General features: G+C 39.8%; 1 protein-coding gene across 1 annotated transcript in view; it reads right to left on the bottom strand.

The window, feature by feature from the left end:
• The window catches only part of astn1 (astrotactin 1), a 1971124-nt gene that overhangs the window by 700960 nt on the left and 1251592 nt on the right, over positions 1–18572 (bottom strand). Inside the window, exon 12 of the mRNA XM_048538653.2 lies at positions 13999–14165. Coding sequence (XP_048394610.1) covers positions 13999–14165 — 167 coding nt within the window. The remainder of the gene's footprint in view (positions 1–13998; positions 14166–18572) is intronic.

Raw genomic sequence — 18572 nt, forward strand, 5'->3', positions numbered from 1 at the left:
ACAGACTTAATTTTACTTACCACACTCTGATCTTCCTTACCGGCCTATTGATAAGTTCCTCACAGTTTACAGCTTTCCCAATACAACGCAGTTTATCCTCTGAGTTACCATCTATTATTTGGGACAATCATTTACTTTCAGTCATAGCATGAATTCTAAACCAAAGCAACATAATTCAATAGCTTGGTGTTTAAAATGGACATTAATGCCACTTTAATTGAAGATTCAGCAGCTGTTATGAACAATTGATTTAATATTGATCTGCAGTTCTCTTGGTCTAGAATTTACAATCTTATTAAAAATCCACTTTGGCACAGGGATCAATTCAATGATTAGGTGAATGAACTATCTTGCTTGTGGAAGAATAACTGTAGTTGTAGACAACAGCTGGCACAGATGTGTGTCATATTAGCACAACTTTAAATATCTAGCTACCTGCTGTTATATAATTCGAACATCTGAAAATCATTTGGTTAGTCAACAATGGTCAGGCATTTATAACAGATGGGCTATCTATGATACACTCTGCTGGCTGCTTTTATTATCTGCTTGTACTTTTATTTTTCTGCATGTTTGTCCATAATTGTGCTACCTACATATGTGTTCATATTTATTGCGGATGCTGTACAGAGAGCTGTCATTCATGGAAGCTTGTTATTTCTTTTCTCCAGTTCCTCTTGCAATTTCTCCATCCACACCAATAATGAAGGCACTGACTCATTATGGGATGCTTCTGGCTTGTATCCACAGCGTCAGTGAATTCCCATGAGAGAAAAAAAAGACTACAGGGTAGATTGAATTTGTCACCAAGCATAAAACTGCAAACGCAACTCAATTCTATACTGGCAATTGGTAATGCTAGTTTCTCTCTGGATAGTTAGTGAAAAAAATTTACCTGCGAATTTGAAGAATCGATTTGATTATGGGGCATCAGGCTAAGTATTATACCATGAATTAGTTACATATGTGTCCCACTTTCTAATACCATCTTAATGGTGGAACAGCAGATTTGCTGTTATGGGCAGTGATCTTTTCTCCTGCTGAAGCACTACAGCTAGTTCTCCATAAACAATGCTCGACACTGTGTTAATAGGCATAGAATAGGTATAGTTGATTCAAAATCGGTTCTCAATCTGTCTCTGAGCAAACAAAAGTGTACAATCATCTACTTCATGTGTTCACACATCAAAAAGCACTCATTACAATTGTGTGTGTGGCATAAGTTTACCCTATGCCTGGTCCAGATACCAGTGTGCAATGTGAGGAATGGAGGGAAGTCTCACTCTCCTGTGCTCAAAGTGATAGGTGTAAACACATTTTCAAGCCAATTTTTTTTTGTATGTAGATGCTGAAAAACCATTATGTGGCTTACACACAATGGCAGCAAGTCAGTTTGATACACAGGCAAGGTCGCCTAACTACCGGTCACAATGAGCAAATATAAGCAGCAGGAGATACCATTTCTGATTGTGAAGCACTGAGCATCAAGACAAAAAAATGCTGCTGCAGGGAGAGTGCAAGAGACCATAAGGACCCTTGCAAAGAAATGAAATTGAGGGGAAACATTTGACAATGAATTGTTCAGCAGGAGAATCTATTAGATTTCAGTTTAAGAAATGAGTTTCATGGGTGATGGTGGCATTGCTGACAGCTTTATTGTTTTCAAGTTACTGTCTTTACTGAATGATAAATGAAAGGGATGTGCTAAACATTTCAATTAGTTTACACAGAATAACCAAACCTAAACTCAATTAGACTTGGCATGAACAGGCATGGGGCCAGATAAAGTAAGTAAAAGAAAAGACTTAAGCTGAAAAAGACCAGCAAAACTATTCAACAAATTGTGTCACAGCTTGCACATGTTATGAGTTCTGAAGCTTCACTTTCATTGAAGTCTGTTCCAATATCCAAAGTCAAATCCGACGAAAATCATTGCAAGATAATTATATTACGATAGCTGAATTGATGTTTATTATTCCCGCAGATAGAATGCTTAAATCCTATAATTTAGCAGTAGCTGCACTGTAACAAAAAGTGATTCTGCTCATCTGCGTGCTAACCGGCATGTATCCAAGTGAAAATGAAATAACCCAATCCTGAACGGAAAAGTTTCATGTCCCACTAATGATGACCACCTAACTTGCCATCCAGCAAGCTCCCATGTTAGCTCCTTTTGTTGATCATTCTGTTACCTATAAGTACTATACCCATTGTCCTTGAAATCTGAAGGTATTGCTCCCTCCTCAAGAATATCCTTGGCTCCACGGTCCTTGCAAACTATCATTCCAGCTTGAAATTCCTTTTTCACATTAAAGTTCTTGGATGTGTGGCATTCTTTCATCAAACTCCACACTTTGAATCCTTCCCATCAGCACACTGTCCCTATCTCATACGATACATAATTGTGTTTCACTGAAGACACAAGGGACAGCCTGTCTGTCTGTGATAAAGGCAACCTTTTCTTCTTCATATTTCATGACCTGTCAGTAGCCTTTGATGCAGCGAATCAAACCATCTCCCTCCAAAAACCTCTTTGTAATTGACCTAGGCTTGTGCACTCCTACCCACTCTTATCCAGTTATATACAGGAAATCACTTGCAATGACTTTTCCTGTCAGTCAATCTCACACCATTACTTCTGGTATCGTGTTTACCATTGCTTGTGGCATCTGCCATCACTGCCAGTATGTGGTACAGGATAAGGGGAGTTTGAGATAGTTTTTTGACACCAATTGATCTTTGCCTGTATTGTGTACATAGTTTTATGAAGACACATAATATATTCTGATTTTTACTTGGAATTCTGGGTGGTAAATTGGACAGACATGCATACAGCTTTAACTTTAATTTGAGTTTCCATATTGAATATTTAGAAGGGGAGGCATAGCTTATTTTCCTGAATTTTAAGAGTGATGGTGGCTTTTTGGACATTTGTCCATGTGCCTTGAAATAAGGCTTTGAAAAACTGAAGTTAACAGCTCAGTGCTTATATACAAATGGTATGAACAGAGAAAAAGATCTGGCTGCTGCTGAGCATTATGAGGCCCTATGTCACAGCGAGACAGATATAGTGACAAGTTCTTTTGAAAGAGGCAGAGCCATACAAAAGGTCAGGGAACATGCAAGGTATATTTTCGGAGGTAGAAATATCCCCAGGTTATGCAGAAGGGAAAAAGAGGACCTCAATAGAAGCAATGATATTTAGCAGTCTCCAAAATAGTTAAGGCAGGAGGAAAGAAGTCAAGCATGGCTCATTGTCAGTAAGAGATCAACTCCAAAAACAGAAGGCTGTGAAAGATGAATTTAAGGAACTTGTGTTATAAATAAGTGAGCTCTGTTAGCAGTTTGTTTAAGGACCTCTGCAAAAGTAATAAAGGAAATTGCCATCCAGCGAATGTAGAAATTTGCTGAATTAAAAATAAACATTTACAGCCATGACCGTTGAGAAAGGAACTTTGAAGTGGAAGCAGGGTGACAGCTCACTAAGGCTTGAGTATTGGTAAAGGTATTGTTGAGGCTAAGTGTCAAACTACCCCGCATAATCTTCGTTTTACTATCATCCATGTGCATATCCAAGAATCGCTTAAATGTTCGTAATGTATCTGACTCTACTACCACTACTGGCAATACATTCCATGCACCCACTACTCTCTGTGTAAAGAACCTACCTCTGACATCTCCCCTATATCTTCCCCCAATCACATTAACATTATGCCCCCTTGACATAGTCACTTTCACCCTGGGAAAAAGTCTCTGGCTATCCACTCTATCTATGCCTCTCATAATCCTGTACACCTCTATCATGTCACCTCTCATCCTTTTTCGCTCCAATGCAAAAAGCCCTAATTCCCTCAACCTTTCCTCATTAGACATTGAAAGATTTTTCAGTAGCCATAAAGGCTCGCTTTTGTAAAAAGTACAGTTTGGCCGAAATCGTTTTAAAGAGGCTGATGGGAATTTGTTTACATTGGGAGAGTTTTACACACAGATGGTAAACAAGCCAGTGTGTTAGTCTTCAGTTAAACCGTTTCGGATTTTTTTTAGCTTATAGGGAACAACCACTACTTGGAAACATTTAAGTTTTTGGATATTCAGAAGCTTTGGTTAAAGTTGGATGTATAAAACCATTTCTCTTGATGAAATAAGATGCTTTAGGATGGTTAAGAAATAGGTTACCTCAGTGTGATCAGTTTAGTTTGAAAGCTGCAGACCCAGTGTGTTTGGAGAAATCCCTGAAGGCATTATGTGAAGCTGAGAAAGTCTAAGCGCAGATGTCCGAAGATTTAAGGAAGAGACAATCAAATTCTCAAGATGGGAAATTGAAGCCACAGCTAAATCAAACCCTATATGTAACAATGAAGGGAATTCCCTCTGGTGTTTCACTACTATAAGTGGTACTGTAAGTTGGGATTAATGAGGTTGAAGCTTACCGTGTGTTTGTCTTATGGCAGCCAGTAACTTGTGCTATATGTAACTAGTTTGTTTATTCTATTTAATCTTAATTTCTTTTATGTAATAAACTATTTCATTGCTAAGACCAAATCTGCACTATTGCATTCTCGTGTTTCCATGAAAAGCTCCATTGTTAAAACAACAACAATGACAAAAAAACCAAGTTAGCAGATTTTAACCTGGGAATCTGCCTTGTCTTGTAATAAATTCAACTAGGATCAGAACATGAGCCTTGATTGCCCACACCCCATTTGCATAGTTGGGAGATTGGCAATTCTCTAATAAGTTGTCTCCTTCTGGTTGCATTCGCACTGACGGCCACCATTCCTGATGGCAGTGCTCAGATTTTTCATTGGTTGAAGACCTCAGGGATCAGCAGCTGTCCTTGTAAGGGACAGCAGCTCCTGACAGCATCCGATTAGTTGTCAGTCTCCCACAAGTACAGCCCTCAAAGAGTTGGGTCTGTGTCAAATCTAGCTTTCTGGCCCATTGTCAGGACCTCACCATAATGCTTAAATTTGAACTAATATATCTGAAAATGGGTCAGGAATCAACCATCTGACAATTGGCTCTACTTTGTGAAGTTGGGATGGTATAAGCAAAGATATCATAGATATGTAGAGGAAAGTATTCAAACTGTTGTCTACCTTGATCCAGGTAAAAGTCTACATTTTCAAAGGTTTCTTATGGCTAATAGCATCAGGAAGTATTGTTCCTTCTAAAAGAGCAGTGGCTTAAATTTGTGGAAACAGTGCGTGTAATCCAATGATCTGAAGTCTAATTTTTTTTCATGTGTAATTGTTGACAGTGGTGACATTTACCGAGACTATTCTTGTTTGGGTTCCCTTAAACCTCATCAAGGATTAAGACAGCTATCATGAATTTTTCAACAGCTGTCACATGGCGAGCAGGCTTGGTGAGTTTCTTTTCAACATTTGTAAAGCTTTGCAAGCAAACAGGTGGCTGTTGGCTCCATAATGACAGATTCTAGATTTGATACAAACAGGAATCATCTTCTTGTAAGACGTAGTGGATAATTACACAGCCTGTCAAAAATCATGCCAGCAAATACACCTGTAGCAGTCCAAACCAGAATATTCATTGACTAATTTTCCCTTGTTACTCCTCAAGTAGGGATGCTTGATAATTTTCCAGTAACAAGCAAAATGAATCGACACTTTACATAATTGTTTATGAATCTACAGTTTAGTGCTGTCCAGTGGTTAGCAGATGTACATTACTTAAGTGATTTTCCTCCATTTTTTAAAAAAAATCTTAGAATAAATTGCCTGGAACAAAAGAACATAAAGTGATTTAATTTTCAAATTAATTACAATTTATTTCCACCACATTTCCACCTTGCACAACAATTATTTTGCTGAATATTTTGTGAGTTTTCAATGCTTGATCCCATGCAGAGTAACCTGGGAAAAATGTTGCTGTTTAAAAATAAAATAGCTCATTATTTGCAGTGTGTAAAAACAATGCAATGGGAACCTTGTAAACTTCCTCAACAGACAAGGCAGCGTAAAATTATCAGAATGCCTGCAACGGTCAGCAGAGAAATCAAAGAAAGATATAAACATTCATTCAGTTAAATACTTGGAAATCCCACAGTGTTGTGCGATGTAAACAAGCAGATATTGATAGGCAGTAAGTAACTATTACATATATAATAAATTGGAAATACATACATGTAATTGATTCATGCTTTCTGCACAATTAGGTAGACGATGCTATACTTGATCCTAATTGGTCTTGACACTGAAGACATTTATACACCTGATGATTACGTGCTGATAGAATCATTGACTGGCACAACTAGGTATCTTATTAGGATATGAAAACAAAGTTGCTGGAAAAGCACACCCCCTGTTGTTAGTCTCTAACAATCCCCACTAACAACTACTCACCCTCCCAGCCTGATCGTTAGCAACTCAGTCAGTCCAACTGTCTTTCTCTCTCCTTGGGCTCTATCCTATCATTTGCTCCCTACCCTACCCACCTCCCTAATTTCTGCGTATAAACTGACGTTTTCCCAGCCACCATCAGTTCTGTCACCGGACCCGAAACGTTAACTCTGTTTTCTCCTTCACAGATGTTGCCAGACCTGCTGAGCTTCACCAGAAACTTCTGTTTTTATCCCTGATTTACAACATCCGCAGTTCTTTCGGTTTCCTTATATTATTAGGATACCCTGTCTGTCCAGTTTCATGTGCAGAGACAGCTGGAAGGCAAACTATTTAAGCTGTTTAGAGTAATACATGGGATCTTCGGTTTGAGCACAACTTGCCCTAAAGCGGTGTCAGTACTGCTGGAAAAATACCTTACAGCACTTCATAGATGCTAATCGGGAAAATTATTTCAGAGAGATGGATTTTAGGAATGGTCTTTGATGGTAGCCGGGCAGATAAATTTACAGGTAGGTATATAGGAGCCAGGTACATCTGGCCTAGAGGTGTTAAACAAAAGATCAAATAAACAATTCCATGCCAATTTGGATAGTTAATTGGGCTGTGATTATAACATTATGCATTGTATGTTAAATAATGTGGGAAAAGCCATGAACTGTAATGAATCAGAGACATTACTTATGTGAGGTGTCACTACAGAAAGAATTCTCACATGCTTACAAATCTTCTTTGATATAAGGGATAGTTGCTCATGTAATGGTGGTTGGCGCCTTTCAAACTGAGCCTGACACCACACTAAAATAATACGTTGAGCTGTATGAAGTGTATGCCCTACATTTCAGCCAGGCTTTGAGGTTACAGCACCCTCCCTGCCTTTAGTTTATCAGACTTTGAATGCTTTGGATGGTGAAATACTTTTTTTGATTTGTTCATGGGATGTGGGCATTGTTCGTTAGGTCGGCATTTATTGTTCATCCCTAAATGTCCTGGAACTGAGTGGCTTGCTAGGCCATCAGGATGGTAAAGGAGTTGTTTGGCAAACTTGCCTTTATTGGTCATTGCATTGAGTACAGGAGTTGGGATGTCATGTTGCAGCTGTACAGGACATTGGTCAGGTGACTTTTGGAATACTGCATGCAATTCTGGTCCCCTTGCTATAGGAAAGATGTTATTAAACTTGAAAGGGTTCAAAAAAGATTTACAGGGATATTGCAATGATTAGAGAGTTTGGGCTATAGGGAGAGGCTGAATAGGCTGGGACTATTTTCCCTGGAGCATCAGAGGCTGAAGGGTAACCTTATAAAATCATAGGGACCATGGATATGGTGACTAGCCAAGGTCTTTCTCCCCAGGAAAGGGGAACCCAAATCTAGATTGTGTAGGTTTAAGGTGAGAGGGGAAAGATTTAAAAGGGACCTGAAGGGAAGCTTTCTTGTGCAGAGGGTGGTGAGTGTATGGAATGAGATGCCAGAGGAGGTGGTGGAGTCAGGTACAATTACAACATTTAAAAGGCATCTGGGTGGGTACATGAATAGGAAAAGTTTAGAGGGATATGGGCCAAATGCTGGCAAATTGGTCTCGGATATCTGGTCAGCTTGGATGTATTGGACCGAAGGGTCTGTTTCCATGCTGTATGACTCTGACTCTGACAAGAGGTCATAGGTAAAGTGTTCTAAATTATAAGGAACATTGTAAAGCTAAATCCTATTTCCACGGCTTGATGAAATGGCTGTGACATTGTGGAAGATATTGAAGAGGTTTGAAATTTAGTTCATCTCTTTTTCAATCTATGTTATCTTGTTCTTATTGTTAGTATTGTAGACTTTTGTCTGCCTTTTAGGATAACTTCCCTCTCACGTGTAATTTACAGTAAAAGCTAATCATAGAATGACAGAAACACCATGTTTGCTTGCTTTCAATTTTCTGATACAATGATGTTTGATAATTCAATGAATATCCTCAAAATTCCTTTCCTGTTGACTCTTGCAGCTGGTGATATCTGTTATCTGGCCATGTGAAATTGTTGAAGTCATCTACCATCTAAGTCTTGCAGATTTCAAAGTCCGTAAATAAAGAAAAGATTCCAATCCATCTTGGTCTACTTCCAACCTTCCACTCTACATGAATTTGAGCTGTATTCAAAGCTTTGCTGGCCAGTTCACCAACCGCTTCAATGTACATTGGTCTACAAGTGACCAAGACCTCACCTTTTTGAAAATGCTTATCCTTGTTCCTCCTTGTCTTTGTAGCCTCCTTCAGCTCTGCAAGAACTGTGCACTCCTCTCATTCTGACTCCTGTATATCTCTGATTTTAATTGTTTCCCCAATCTTTGCAGCGCTTTTAGCTGCCTAGACCAAAACGCCCTCCCTAAACCCCTCTGTCCTTCTTCACAGGCATGAATCACAACCTGTCTCTTTGTCCAATCTTTTCTTCATTTGCCCTAATATCAGGTTAAATGGCTCCATTACACTTCTAAATAGCCTTTTTGAATATTTTATTTCATTAACGCCACTGCACAAATACACTCAAGCAAAAATTATAACGCTCCTGTGAAGTGCCATGAAACGCTTTTCAATTACATTCTCTTTCTCTCTACAGGTACCCTAAGTCCTTTAAGATGCTCTGTGAGGTTATCCCTACCAGAAAATTTGACATCATTCATTTTTAACCACTTTTGTTTAGTCTTAAGTAATATTTATGCATCAATTAATATCATATGCACTGAAATGCAATCTTTCAGCTACCAGTTGATATCAATTGTACTAAAGATTAACCATGAAGCTATAATTTAATATCCCCAGTGGCTTTCAAATAGCATCATTGTCATCAATTGGGACCAAATGGAATATCACAGCATCAACAATTTGTACTTGGCACAATTTGATTTCCTTTCATTGGCCTCACTGACCAAAGGGAAACATAGGTTTAAGGTGAAAGAGGAAGAATTTACAATGGACCCTAAAGTGTAATTTTTCACACAGCGGGTGGCGTGTGTATGGGAATTAGCTACCAGGGGAGGTAGTGGAGGCCAAATGCTGGCAAATAGGACTCGATGAATTTAATATATCTGATTGGCATGGATAAGTTGCACCAAAGGGTGTGGTTTCTTGCTGTACGGCTCTATGACTAAGACAAAATGTGACTAAATTCCACTCTCTTAAAAAAAAGTTATTTTAATTTGCAGCAATTCAAAGACCAGTCCTAACAGCAACTTTCTCACCAAAAAGTGATGTCACAGATTTTCTGCGATGGCATTGTTGCTCTTTTTACTGTCCTTTCGAACTCAGTAGTTCCGAGCAGCTGCATGTTGTGCTTCTCCCACTCCGAGTTAATTAGTCATAGAGGCATATAGAACAGAAACAGTCACTTCGGTCCAACTCGTCCACGCTGGCCAGATATCTTGGATAAATCTAATTCCATTTGCCAGCATTTGGCCAAAATCCCTCTAAACCCTTCCCATTTATGTACCTATCAGATGCCTTTTAAATGTAAATGTAATTGTATCTGCCTCCACCACTTCCTCTGGCAGCTCGTTCCATACATCCTCGGCATGAAAACTTTGCCCCTTAGGTCCCTTTTACATCTTTCCCCTCTCAACTTACACCTATGCTCTTTAGTTTTGGGCTCCACCACCCTGCAGAAAAGACCTTGTCTATTCACACCATCCATGCCCCTCCATGATTTTATAAACATCTATAAGGTCACCCCTCAGCTTCCAATGCTCCATAGAAAATAGCCCCAGCCCAAATCTTCCAACCCTAGCAACATCTTGTAAATCTTTTCTGAACCCTTTCAATTGACACAGCACTCAGGATTTATTGCCTCACCTTCAAGCTCACAAATCCATTGTCACCCTAATTCCCAGGTAAGTGGTCAAATCGGAAGGAATTACAGGCTGACAATTGCCATGTTTGGCAACGTCTTGAGCACATCTTCTGTGGCCACTAAGCTATGTTCCCTCTAAGCAGGTTGGAGGTCCACACAACATTAAAAAAAATTTAGAGGAAACATTGTGATTAAGTCTGAAGTTGAATATGGACCTTGTGGCTCACTGCATTCAAGACCTCTCCTTGCTTATATGAAAGATGTTGTCTCAAATCAATTTGGTAATGATGATTCTTCAGGGAACTTTTGACTTATTCCTTTATTTTCCTGGCTTAAACTACAAAAGACTTCAATGTACATTATTTCCTATTTCCTTATTTTTTCACTATTCTACAAATTAATGCTTAACTTTTTAACTCTTCTTTCTCTGACTACCTTGTACCTAAACTCTTTTTAAATACGTGGGTACTTTGTTACCCAAGATGGTGCCACGCTTGACAACATTGTACATTTTTCACCGTACTTCTGTAGTTGAGTACACGTGACAATAAAATCTAAAATCTAAAAATTGTAGAGCATGTTCATTCAGTACTTCAAATACTTCAATTTCATTCAGAAATTTGATTTTGAGCATTCCAATTTTCTGTTTGTTACATTGATACATTGATTTTGCGAGAACAGCACATCAATGGCTGAGCCACACTAGGTTTGCATGTAATTTTGTAATAGCTTTACTGAAAATTGCAATATTTAGTGCAATGACTAAATGAGACACATGTTCTTGCAAAAAATCTATGTTAAAGTCAGAATTAGGTTCCTCTGGACATGTTCTTTGCCTGGAGAATGTCAATGTGCAAGTTGAAATATTGTACAATGCAAGTACAGTACTGAACAGAATCCCTGTGCTGACCAATACATGCCATTAGGCAGAGCCCTTCATTGTAAGTCCTGGAAGGCAACTAGGAGAAGGAAGCGGATTCAGTGAGGAAGCGAGTGGCATAAGGGCAGAAGGTGGAAAGCTGAGGAGGCAGCAGGGGTTTGGGCGGCATGGTAGATCAGTGGTTAACATTGCTGCCTCTCAGCAGCAGGGACCCGTGGTTCGATTCCAGCCTTAGGCAACTCTCTGTGTGGAGTTTGCACATTCTCGCCATGTCTGCGTGGGCTTCCTCTAGGTCCTCCAGTTTCCTTCCACAGTCCAAAGATGTGCAGGTTAGGTGGATTGGCCATGCTAAATTGCCCCATAGTGTCCAGGGTGGGCAGGCCAGGTGGATTAGCCATAGGAAATGCAGGGTTTCAGGGATAGGGTACGGGGTGGGTCTAGATGGGATGGTCTTCAAATGCTGGTGTGGATTCTCAATGAGCTGAATGGCTTGCTTCCACTCTACAGGGATGGGGCAGGCAGACAAAGTAAGCGTTGGAATAGGGGCAGGGAAAGGTTGCAGCAAGGAATGACAGTAAACCTAAAATGTAAAATGATATGATGTGAGCATCTTATAGCAACAGTTTATTACCAAAGAATGTTCCACTCTCTCATCATCCTGCATCACAACAGAAATAAGACACTGCTACTTGTCTGGGCTCCAAAAAGACCATCTGCATTAGGGCAACAGAGAAACTTTTGTGACCAAAGAATGGTTAGTATGGAGAACCTGCCTCAACAGAAAAGTTGAGAAAATAGAATAAAATAATGCTCTTAAGAAGTTAGCACATAGATGAGCACAAAAGGACTTGGATTTGTTGGTTGACTCGAAGGAAGTAAGTTGGAAAGAAACTCATATGGAATATAAACACTAGGGTAGCCGAGAATTGTTCCACATGTCTGACAGCATCTACACAGACGAGCAACCCTACCAGGACATTTTACACCATTCACTTTCAACAGCTTTCATTTACTCTTAAGATAATATTCAAGCATCACTTAATCTCATTTGCTCTGAAATCTTTCAGCTATTGTATTATCAATTGTACCAAAGATCATAGCTGGTAGGTGCAGTTTGACACACGCTTCCCCACGCACCTACACCATGTGAGTTTAGAGGTGGTGGGAAGGGTCATTGGGAGGTTGGCATGTGAAAACAATGGAAATCTCACATGGAGTGTGAATGACTCGAGGCAGCCTTCCTTTGTGGAGACTAGCAGAGCTCCTTAGAAGGCCACCCTTGCCAGCAAGCCCATTGAGCTCACACTCACCTCTATGCAAAGATCCATCACCAATCTTTTCTGCCAGCTCTACAGCAACTGCCATTGATCCCTGTGGGTCAAAGAGGCAATATGTACCAGGGACTGAGTTGAATAGGAGACCCCCACTCTAGCTGGGTCAGCTCCTGAATGCAATTGAAGAACATCAGGCCTCCCCAGAGGATAAGTGACATGGGGAATTTCAGAGCTGTGCTTCAACTTGTAAATGAGGCATTCATCACCCACATTAAATTCTATAAAAGAGTTGATGCCTTTTTGATGGGTAATCAACTTATAATGTTGCCTCTGTTTCCCTCACCAGAGATACAATCTGACCTTTTGACTATTTTAGAGTTTCATTTCATAATTCTATCATCTGCGGGCTGGTCTGTATCTGGGAATCAAAGGGGACGTGTGAAAGGAGAAAAATGTTCTCTCTATTAAATAGTTATAAGAAGATAAGAAAGTGAAGGTTATCAAGCAAATTCACAGTTACTCATTCCTCAGCGATAACTGAAGAATGACAATCATTTGGCATTACAAATGACAGCACACAGGAAGGGGAGAATAGCCAGGATGATGTGATGTGTCTTGGTCTTAAGTTCTTATGCATAAATTGTGCACAGTTGAAATGAGCTTTCAAATTAACCTCTGGTTGATTACAGGATTAACCAAATAAAGGTCCTGAACACTGCTCTCCAGCAACTCTACCCAGTCTTGCATAGTGCTACATTAAGCAGGTTTAATTACACTTAACAAATCCCTGATGAGATTTCTGTTCATGAGTTTTGGGATCAATCTCATGTGTGCTGTGTGTAAATGATCGCATTAGTGTGTTCATCTATAAATCGTTTTGTTCAATCAGGTGGCCCTCTGTGTATTGAATCTGTGTACTTAAAGGGAACTCACCATTAAAGAAGCTTTGTGTGTTGTTCTTTTATTTAAAAGAAAATCTTGCTTTGTCTCTCTGGTTTTGTCTGCCCATCCGATTATTATGCAGAACTAATCAGCAGGTCATGAATATGGGCTGACAATGAAGTTCAAGTTTCACCGAAGAACAAGCTCTTTTCTCGGGCATGCACGGCACAAAAGTTTCTCAGTTTCAGATATGCAGATGTGTGTATCCACAATGTGTCATATATTTGAACCCATCTTGAACCCTGCAGACATGTCTATGATTAAGCTCATCGCAATAACTGATGGTATTCTGCCAATAGCCTCGAAGTCATAAGTGCCAACAGTACACTGCACACACAAAAAAGACAGCATTTTCTTATACTACAAGACAATGAAGTAAAGATTAAAAGGGATGATTAGAGGCAGACAGGAACTAGGCATGAATCTCTCTTTCCAAGATGATGCATTCTTCATTCAATCAGTACTTCATGGTTTAATATTTTAAATTACACTTTTAAGTTAATGCGTAACATATTGGATCAAAACTTCTTCTGTAAGAGGAACTCAGCATGGAGAAGAAACAAGAAAATTTGGCTGAGATGTAGGACTGCAAGCTTTGATATTTATTCCCTCCATGCTTCGGTTCTGCCCATCACCTTAATACGCGCTTACTTTCTTTCCCTTCTCTGCGGTTCACTGAGCAAATCAACAAGCAAAACCTGGAAAACTCACCCACAAAACATCACAATGTTGTAGTGCGAGGGGTTGTCTGGTAGAGGCATGGTCTGCTGCAGGCACAGTTGCTCACAACCGCCATTCATCCCGTCTGAACAATCAATGCCAATGTGTCTGTCATAACAGCCAGAACCATCTTTCATCGGGCTGAGTCCCAGAGGGCACTGCAGGGAAAATAACGGGGCAAGAATAGTTACAGAATGAAGAGGCAGCCTACTGTGCACATAATAAACCAAGGATGGTATGATTGAAAAGATGCGTCCATTATAAACAAGCAATTTTGCTTAGTGAGTGACTTTGATCCTCAGCAGTGCTGCTTCTCCTTTGACCATAATAACAATGCATCAAAGCAATCTTTTACCCTTTTCAATTTTTTATGCAGCGGACTTTATCAGTTTTATCTTTATGGTCTCAAAACATCTTTTTGATATTGTTACATCAATCAGTGCCCTCTGATGAGGGAAACTGTGGTGATTTCTGCCTGTAACAAAATACAGAGATCAAGTTGAAAATTAAAAGCCAATTGAAGGACATGGATAGTACTTATTACTAACCTTGTACCACTTTCCCTCTGTAAACCCGATTTCCAGACAGGTTATTAACATGGAAGTCTACATTCGAAATGCATATCAAGAAAGTAAACATTTGAAGCAATCATATTTGCAGTCAGTGTCGTTTCAGACTGTAGTCACTGGTGGCTATTTCCTCCTTCTGGTTTCCACCTTTTGGGTTCATTGGCCTCCTCCCAGTCTTGATTCACTCCTTCCCACCATCCTGACTCTTGACTTTCTCCTTATAAGTTTAACATCTATATCCCAAAAGGTATCTTTTCCGCATTCTCGCCCTCTGTCAGCGACTAACATTTAAACATTCTTTCAACCTCCAGTGACATTTCCCCTGCTCTGGCATCATTCCCTCTTAACTGCATCCCTTAGGATCTCAGATAAAGACATAGATTTCGGGCCCAGGCAAAAGGGAAAATTCTGTGCTGACAACAAAGGGTCTGGGGTGCTGACTGGAGAGCTGGCAAGAGACTCACAACATCTCTTTTCAGTTCCACTTCGGCTTTGGTTCCCTGAACCGAGGAACTCTGGGACAGAATTCAGCAAAGGAGGTCAAGAGCCACAACAGTTACAGCACAGAAGGAAACCATTCAGCTCATCATGGAGACATCAGTTCTATTACTGAAAAGCAGAGAAAGAAAGGGAAAGAGAAAGTAGGTCACTAATATTAACTAGGAAGACACAAAAATGGACTGTAAAAGCTCTGAAACATATATAAACAAGGGAAGGTTTGGTAAAGACTAACGTGGGCCCACACAGGCAGAGAGAGGAGAATTTGAAATGGGGAATAAAGGAAATGGAGGGAAATTAAAAACAAGGCAATTATGATTTTTTTTTGGCTCTGAACATTCAATTATCCTCCCAGAAGTTTTAGAGAAACATGCAAATAGTTGGAATGCAGAATCAAAAAAAAGTTTAAAAAAAAAGCACTGGAAAAATGAAAGGGATTAAAAGTTGATATAACGCTGGACCTATGGATCCCAGAACATTGAAAGAGGGAGCTACGGATATAATGGTTGTGTTTGTGGTCATTTTCCAAAATTCCGTAGATTCATGAATAGATCCTGCAGATGCAGGAAGATGATGTGAAAGGAGGGAAAGAGGAAACAAGGAACTAGAGACCTATTATTCTGATGAGGGAAAATGTGAGAATCTCTCATAAAGTATGTGACAGCTAGATTCTTAGAAAACAACATTGCGACTGTTTAAAATTAAATGGATTTATGAAAAAGAAATTTTTCACGATAAACTTGTTGAAATATTCAGTTTGTAACTATTTGAAAGCGATAATAAGAGGTGGGGTCTCTTTACATTTTGAAGAGGCTTTTTCTAAGGTCTCACAAAGACAAGTAAGCAAAATTTGAACACATGGGATAGGGTGGAATATTGCTGGCACAGATTAAGAATTAGTTCAAGAAACAGAAAATAAAGTCAGATAAAGTCAATGCCATAAGATATTGGAGCAGGATTAGGCGATTCAATCAATTGAGTCTGCTCTGCTATTTATTTATGGCTGACATGTCTCTCAACCCCTTTCTCTTACCATCTCTCTGAGACTCTCGACCTCCTTACTAACCAAGAACCTATCTACCTCAAATCTTAAATAAACTTAGTGACTTGGCCTTCATATAGCCTTTTGGGGCAATTCATTCCAAAGAGTCACTGCTCTCTGGCTGAAGAAATTTCCCCTCATCTCAGTTCTAAAGTCATCTTAGTCCTCCCTTCCCTCTGAGGCTTTGCCCTCAGGTCCTAATCTCTCCTCTTTGTGGAATCATCTTCTCCACGTTCACTCTATCAAGGCTTCTCAGTATTCTGCAAAGTTTCAATCAGATCCCCACTCAACCTAAAATCCACTGAGTGCAGACTAGAGACCTCAATCATTCCTCACATGACAAGTCCTTCATCCCCTGGATCATTCCTGTAAACCCCTGGGCTCCGTCCAACACCAACGCATCCTTCCGTAGATATGCGGCCCAAAACTGCTCACAGTACAGTCATTCCTCTGTATCCAAAGGGTTCCACTCCTAAGAATCTCCATGAATGATGAAATTTAAGAGTGGGCAGCCAATAAAAATAGGTCAAAATGGTTAAAAACATCACGGATGACGGACATTTGTTGTTAGTTATGTTTTCATGCCGATTAGCAAATTTGTAATTTGTGATTTTGCAGATACAGAGATTTACTGTACTCTGAATGCGGTTTGACCAGAGCTTTATATAGTCTTAGCTGTACATCTCTGCTCTTGTATTCTCACCCTCTTGAAATTAATGCTAACATTGCGTTTGCCTCATTAATTGCTAAGTGAACCTGCATGATATCCTTAAGAGATCTGAACCACGTCTCTCAAGGCCATTTGTGCTTCAGATTTCCTAAGCATTTCCCTGTTGAGAGAATTGTCAATGCTTCTATTCTTCCTACCAAAGTGCATCACATCACTTTTCCCACATTGTATTCCTTCTGCCACTTCTTTGCCCACTCTCTTAACCTGTTCAAGTCCTTCTGCAGCCTTCCCACTTCCTCAACACAATCTGACCCTTCACCTATCTTTGTACCATCTGCAAACTTAGCAACAATGTCCTCAATTTCTTCATCCAGGTCATTAATAATTTTTGAGCCCTCTGGGGCACTCCCTGATTCTGGTGATTCCTGAAAGATTAGCACCAACGGATACAATCTCCTCAGCTTTCTCCTTCAGAACTCTGGGGTGTAGTCCATCTGGTCCAGGTAATTTATCCATGGATATAATAAGGCTAAAAATGGGAAGGCTGTGCTGGCCCCAGCCACCTCCTTGTGCCTGATTAAATGCTTTTCTTTGTCACCAAACCATCTGCAGGAAAGAGCACAAGATCCTGCCCTTGGTGTGAACCCAACACAGAAATAACCTAGAGTTAATAAGCTGCTTTTCAGCCAGTTGGCATATTAACATGGGCCAGGCCCACCAAGACTCTCTTTCTCCTCATCTCAGACACAAGGGTTTATTGGCGCCCACCTTGATTTAGCATGCTCTGAAAATACAATGCAACCTCTGACAATGCAGCTTTTCCTCTACTTATACTGTCTTGTATCTGAAGTGAGGTTTATGCTTGCATTTCCAAGATTGATACAGACAAAGCACATCAAACTGAATACCCAAAGACATGTTTTTGTATAGCAGGACACTTGGGAGTCAGTTACCAGCTGGAATCTACTTGAGATGTTCACATATGGTTAATAGACATTGTGCTACAGACCAAAATCTAAGTGAGTATCAGACATAATCACAAGTTCAAAAAGGCTGACCCTCAAGTCAGTCTTTTCCTCAGGGTGGCTGTGTCCAAAACTTAAGGGCATAGGTTTATGGTGAGTGGGGAAAGATCTAAAAGGGACCTAAGGAGCAACTTTTTCACGCAGAGGATGGTATCTGTACGGAATGAACTGTCAGACGAAGTAGTGGAGGGTGGTACAAATGCAATATTTAAAAGGCATCTGGATGGGAATATGAATAGGAAGGCTTTAGAGGGATATGGGCCAAATGCTGGCAAATGGGATGAGATTTATATGGGACATCTGGTCAGCGTGGATGAGTTGGACCAAAGGGTCTGTTTCCATACTGTATATCTTTATGATTTATGACTGGAAGTCATTCAAGTAACAAATAGATTATTGTATTATAGTCAATCATTATTTATATTCATGTACATTATAAATTTGCCATGGCTTATTCAGTTTTGGGTTCCTGTGACAGTGGCAGCTTTCAATCATAGATCAACATTATTACTGGATGTCAGTCAGGAATAATTTACTGACTGTAGGAGTCAGTTATTTGAGTGCTGCTGCTATGTAAAGAAACAAATCATATCATGAAAAATGAATGTATATTAAGTGCAGAAAACAGTGTAGTCTTTCTTGTTGCCTCAGAAACCTTGTAAATCTGCTATTATTGATGGCTTGAAAAATATATCAAGAACTATTTAATAGGTTGAAATTAGCACGAAATACAGAATCAGAGCACCAGTAAAACAGTGATG

This window comes from Stegostoma tigrinum, chromosome 8 (assembly GCF_030684315.1).
Source record: "Stegostoma tigrinum isolate sSteTig4 chromosome 8, sSteTig4.hap1, whole genome shotgun sequence".
In the NCBI taxonomy this organism is placed as follows: Eukaryota; Metazoa; Chordata; class Chondrichthyes; order Orectolobiformes; family Stegostomatidae; genus Stegostoma; species Stegostoma tigrinum.